Source organism: Notechis scutatus, chromosome Z (genome assembly GCF_049901735.1).
Source record: "Notechis scutatus isolate UNSWTSFEM ecotype Mainland chromosome Z, rNotScu1.2, whole genome shotgun sequence".
In the NCBI taxonomy this organism is placed as follows: Eukaryota; Metazoa; Chordata; class Lepidosauria; order Squamata; family Elapidae; genus Notechis; species Notechis scutatus.
In genome coordinates this window covers 118901019-118907153 of record NC_142025.1, presented here as the reverse complement: position 1 = coordinate 118907153, position 6135 = coordinate 118901019, and the positions used below count along the sequence as shown (strand labels likewise).

General features: G+C 39.6%; 1 protein-coding gene across 1 annotated transcript; it reads left to right on the top strand.

The window, feature by feature from the left end:
* The first annotated feature begins 1212 nt into the window (after positions 1-1212).
* On the top strand, positions 1213-3746 carry LOC148129188 (histone H2A type 2-C-like). Its single transcript, XM_087947395.1, has 2 exons — positions 1213-1606; positions 3703-3746. Exons 1-2 carry the CDS (start codon positions 1246-1248, stop codon positions 3744-3746), a joined length of 405 nt encoding a protein of 134 aa, XP_087803521.1. The 5' UTR covers positions 1213-1245.
* The last annotated feature ends 2389 nt before the right edge of the window (positions 3747-6135 follow it).

Genomic DNA, 6135 nt, shown 5'->3' with positions numbered 1-6135 from the left:
GTCTCCAGGTAGGCCAACCCTTTTCTGCCAGCCTCCAGGGACAAACTTAAGTAGTCCCCAGATAAAAAAATAAAATACAAAAAAATTCATACACAATCCATCCATCCATCCATCCATCCATCCATCCATCCATCCATCCATCTATCTATCATCTATCTATCTATCTATCTATCTATCTATCTATCTATCTATCTATCTATCTATCTATCTATCTATCTATCTATCTATCTATCTATCTATCTATCTATCTATCTATCTATCTATCTATCTATCTATCATCTATCTATCTATCTATCTATCATCTATCTATCTATCTATCTATCTATCTATCTATCTATCTATCATCTATCTACAAATATCTATCTATCTATCTATATATCTATCTATCTATCTATCTATCTATCTATCTATCTATCTATCTATCTATCTATCTATCTATCTATCTATCTATCTATCTATCTATCTATCTATCTATCTATCTATCTATCTATCTATCTATCTATCTATCTATCTATCTATCTATCTATCTATCTATCATCTATCTATATCTATCATCTATATCTATCTATCTATCTATCTATCTATCATCTATCTATCTATCTATCATCTATCTATCATCTATCTATCTATCTATCTATCTATCTATCTATCTATCTATCTATCTATCTATCTATCTATCTATCTATCTATCTATCTATCTATCTATCTATCTATATCATCTATCTATCTATCTATCTATCTATCTATCTATCTATCTATCTATCTATCTATCTATCTATCTATCTATCTATCTATCTATCTATCTATCTATCTATCTATCTATCTGTCATCTATATAAAATAAATAAGAGACAGAACTGATTGAGATGGATGGACAGATGGATGATAGATATCGATGATTGATAGATGATAGATGGAGGGGGAGAGAGAAAGAGACCCTTTTTGCAACAAATCAGTCCTTTTTTTGCATCATTCAACTAGAATCTCGGGTTACGATTTTCGCCCAAAGTTCAAAGCGACCTCGTGAGAAAAAGAAAAACCCTTGCAACCTTTTGTTGGGGGTCTTCTCGCCGCCGTTCCTATTGGCTCCTTCGATGAGCTAAGAGGAGATGCCCGAGGTCTCATTGGACGAGCGGCTTCCTTCAATCCTTTCCACCCGCCCAGGAGCCGGCGGCGACTATAAAAGCAGGAATTGGCCGCAACACGGTCTCACTTTCGAGACGTTTCTCGCGGGTGGAAAATCAGGATGTTGACACGTGGCAGGCAGCGCGGCAAAGCCAGAGCGAAAGGCAAGACTCGCTCTTCTCGGGCTGGGCTGCAGTTCCCGGTGGGCCGCGTGCATCGGCTGCTTCGCGAGGGCAACTATGCAGAGCGGATAAGCGTCGGCGCTCCGGTCTACCTGGCCGCCGTGCTGGAGTACCTGACGGCCGAGATCCTGGAGATGGCGGGCAACGCGGCGCGGGACAACAAGAAGACGCGCATTATCCCGCGTCATTTGCAGCTGGCCGTCCGCAACGACCACGACATGAACAAGCTGCTCAGCCGGGTCACTATCCCCCAGGGCGGCGTCGTGCCCAATATCCCGCCCGCCTTGCTGCCCAAGAAGATCTGAAGGGGCCTAAAAGACCCGAGATCAAGTCCATTTATTATTTAATCTAAACGGAGCACCTACATCCGCCTCCGAGGCTCTTTTCAGAGCCATTCACCAACTCACAAAAGAGCTAGATTTTGCTTACAATCACTACAAAAGCTGCTTTCGATCTAAGGTCAGGTCTCCAAAATGTTTTAATTTAAACTGGTCAAAACGTGGCTTCTTTGGTGGATGGAAGCTGACCAGAAGGAGAACTTGGAGAAGGTTTCATTGACTTAATAGCCCTTTCATTTCCTGTAGGGGAGGGGGATATTTAATGTCCCAACAGGGCCAAACAAGGAGCAATCTGGAAACGGAACTGGGCCAGAAGATTCTTCAAAGAAAGACACCCTGGAAATAAAGGGGCGGTCTGAGTTTTTCAGGTCTAAACTCCAAAAATACAGATGGCCAGTTGGCTGTAAAATTTTAATAAGCTTCCGTCTCCCATATTTCTCCAAAGCTTTTTATTAACATTGTGGCTTCGACTCCAAATTTTTGCAGGGAAATCCGAGATTTTTGACCTATTATTATTAGCAACTTCTAAGGAAATGCAGGAGGGAGGGGAATGATAATGGGGATTTTAGAAAGATCTTGAAATTTGGTTTAGGCCTAAATATTTGGGGCAGCCTGGTGGGCGTTTATGGTGTGTTGGAAGTTAAAACCCACCCCACCCCTAGAAAAATGAAATATTTTAGGATATACTAAAAGGCAGAATATCTCCCCTAAAAGAGAAGTAGAAACTCAGAGAGGCAGAAACTCAGCCCCACCCCATACTTTTGTCTGGGTCAGTATTCTACATAACAAAGATCTACCTCCTCCAGCTAGAGCCATAGTAGGAATTGTCCAAAGCCCTTTCATTACATCATCATCCAGCAAGGTTCAACCAAGCCTGGGACCCAGGACAGCCTACAAGGTTGCTCCTGCATGGCCCCATGGGAGTCTGGCAACCAATCAGAACACAAGCTCAAATTCAAATCCCAACAGTGGGCATAAAACCATGGCACTCTCAGCATTTCTTCCTTTTTTTCTTCTTCACCCAAGGCATGTGATCCTGTCCACCATTAAACAATCACCATGTTTCCATTCTTCCCCACTTGGAACTGAGTATCTAGAAGGATATTTCTTCCAACAGTTGCTTTTAAAAATTCTTTCAATTTAAAGCATTAATTGTGTTACATAATTCAACACCAGAGTTTCACTTACCAACTGTGGCAAAAAGGTCATAAAACGGTGCAAAATTCACGTCACTGTCTCGCTTAGCAACAAGTGTTGGGCTCAATTATGGTTGTAAGTCGAGCACTTGAGCAAGGGGTTGGACTAGAAGACCTCCAAGGTCCCTTCCAACTCTATACAGGTAAGTCCTTAAATTTAGGATACAATTGAGCCCAGAATTTACGTTAAGTGAGAAATTTATTAAATGTGGCAAGAAAAGTTGTCATGGGGCAGTTGGAAGAAATATCCTTCCGAGTTCAGTTCCAAGTGGGGGAAAAGACGCTGGAAACATGGAGGCTGCTTGGTTTAATGGTGGACAGGACCACGTGCCTTGGAGCTCCGAAGTGAAAAGGACAGTCACGTGCTTCAAGGTGTTGGGTGAAGGAAAAGAAGGCCCAAGATGCTGAGAGACCCTTAGTTGTATACCCTTCTTTGGTGTTTCCTGTTCCTTGTAAGAAACGTATCCCATTGGCTGTCAGGCTTCCAGGGCCAGGGGCTCTTAGCTAACTTTGTAGGCTTTGTCTGGACCACCTGGCTTCACCTGAGTGCTGGCTGATGCAATCTTCCCAGGCCAGGTGATGAGATGGGGTAGAGGCCTTTGTTATGTAGAATACTCTGGCCCAGGCCTTAATGGCCCATCCATTGACGAAGGTGAGCTTCTGAGGTGACTTTCTGCTTCTGAGTTTCTACTTCTTTTTAGGGAAAATATTCTGCCTTTTTAGTATATCCTAAAATATTTCATTTTTCTAGGAGAAGTGTGGATTTTAACTTTCAACAGGGCAAAATTCACTTAAGTCAATCATCGCAGTTGTTAAATGAATAAGGTTACTTGAATCTAGCTTTCTCATTGACTTTGTTTGTCAGAGAGTCACAAAAGTAACTCTTGGATATTGCAACTGTCATAAATGTTGAGTCAGATACAATCCGATTGTGAACCATGTGAGCAGGGGGACGGTAAAACGGTCGTAAGTGTGAAAAACGGTCATAAATCACTATTTTCCGTCATGTAACCTTGAATAGTACTAAACGAACTGTCGTAAGTTGAGGACTACCTGTATTCTGTTATTAGCCGTATGTCAGAAAACCAAGTGATGGTCAATAATAAAAGATACTGGTTACATGTGAGAATTGAACAATAAAAATATTGATCCCAGATAACATTCCAGCACAAGTGGCAAATTAAGGAGTTACTCCCACAATTGATGGCTGGGGAAGTTTGGGCATTGAAGTCCATACTTTTTTTTTTCTGTATCATTTTATTAAATGTTCAGTGCATTTGATAATATTGGAGCAAAGAAGTCAGAAGCACACAATCCTGCAAGGGGGGAAGAGAGGAGCAGAGGGAAAGAAAGAAGAAAGCACATTTTCAAGTTGTTTTAGGATTCTAAAATTGTAGTTCAAGACAAAGGAGGGTTTTTTTTGCATTGGGTTCCATCGTATAATAGAAGCGTTTGTGTACGATAAAAGCAAACATTTGATGAATCTTCCACTCTTCCTATTTTTCAGTTATCCTTTCTCACAATTACTAGCCAAAAATGCAAGTATTTAAAAAAAATACCCACAAAGAAAGCCGTATTTGCATGCAGCACCCAGTGAAAACAGAAGGAGTTGCAGACTTGATTCACACCCCAAACACTGAATTTAGAGCACAGGTTCTTCCATCTAGCCTTGATCAAGTTGGCAGCCAGTGCAGAGTTTACAGGAAACTGCCAGGTATCAGGCAACATTTCAGCAGCTTCGGTCATCGAGTGATTTGCCAAGATGATGAACAAAACCAATTGCATTTTGAGCTGCTAGCTCCCGCCTCAAAAAAATCACAAAATCAAAAAAATCAAGACATAATCGGATTATCTAGCTCACCACGTGGCACAATCAAGCAAGCCCCTTCATTACATCATCTAGCAAGGTTCAACCAATTTCGATTCGGACAAACATGACTCCACATGGGAGTCTAGCAACCAATAGGACACATGCCCTCGCCACAGGGTCAGGAAGCTCAAGATCAAAGCCCAAGGTGAGGGTATAAATAACACTCACTTTCCACTCCACGTGGTCAACTGCCCAAGACTTCAAACCCCTGTTCCCCATTAAACCATCCTTCCAAGCAGCCTCCATGTTTCCAGTGTCTTTCTCTCCACTTGGAACTGAACCCAGATGGACATTTCTTCCCACAAGCCACTACTGTGAGAGACCCAAAAGTGCTTTTTTCATCCAGGTCATGGTTGTCCCAAAGGTGCTTTTTCAGGAGACAACTGGACTTTCTGGTTTTTCTTTGAAGACGTTTCGCTTCTCATCCAAGAAGCTTCTTCAGCTCTGACTAGATGGTGGGGAATGGAAAGATTTATCCTCCTTGCAGACAGCTGGTCCTTTGCATCCTTTTACAGAGTCCCTGAGGCCACTTGAAGGTTTGTCTATGTCTTCAGGGTCACCTAAGTGGTGCAAATGAGTGTAGTCTTTTATATATATATATATATATATATAAAAAAAAATTATTTCAATTTTTCACATTTTAAAAACATCTTTTTTTTAGTGAACAACATAATTCCAGGTTTTCACAACTCCATATAAATATGACTTTGATTACATATTCATCTTTCATATTTAGTTTCATATCTTACCATTACTTGACATATTTTCTATTATTTTTCTCAGATACTTTCCTCAAGCTTATTTTATACATTTTCAATTCATTTCTTAACCTATTTCTTTTAACTTTAAATAATTCTCATATCTTCATATTCATTGTACTTTGTACTTTCATCTGTCAGGTTTGCAATTTCATCGCAAATTCTTGATTCATCATTTCAAAAATTTCACCTCAATTCAAACATTTCAAAAAAGTTTCCCCCACAATTACCAATTAGAGTGTGCCACCCCGTAGCCTTATATATCATTTAATTAGTTCCCCTTTAAATCTCAGTAATCATTTAACTTTTTAAGTATCTATCTATCTATCTATCTATCTATCTATCTATCTATCTATCTATCTATCTATCTATCTATCTATCTATCTATCTATCTCTATCTATCTATCTATCTATCTATCTATCTATCTATCTATCTATCTATCTATCTATCTATCTATCTATCTATCTATCTATCTATCTATCTATCTATCTATCTATCTATCTATCTATCTATCTATCTATCTATCTATCTATCTATCTATCTATCTATCTATCTATCTATCTATCTATCTATCTATCTATCTATCTATCTATCTATCTATCTATCTATCTATCTATCTATCTATCTATCTATCTATCTATCTATCTATCTATCTATCTATCTATC

Excerpts from the sequence above, each read along its gene's own strand:
- LOC148129188 (XM_087947395.1), top strand. The coding sequence starts at position 1,246 with ATGTTGACACGTGGCAGGCAGCGCGGCAAAGCCAGAGCGAAAGGCAAG. Across the intron at positions 1,607-3,702 it reads CGCCTTGCTGCCCAAGAAGA|CAGAGAGTCACAAAAGTAAC; the intron begins TCTGAAGGGGCC and ends GACTTTGTTTGT.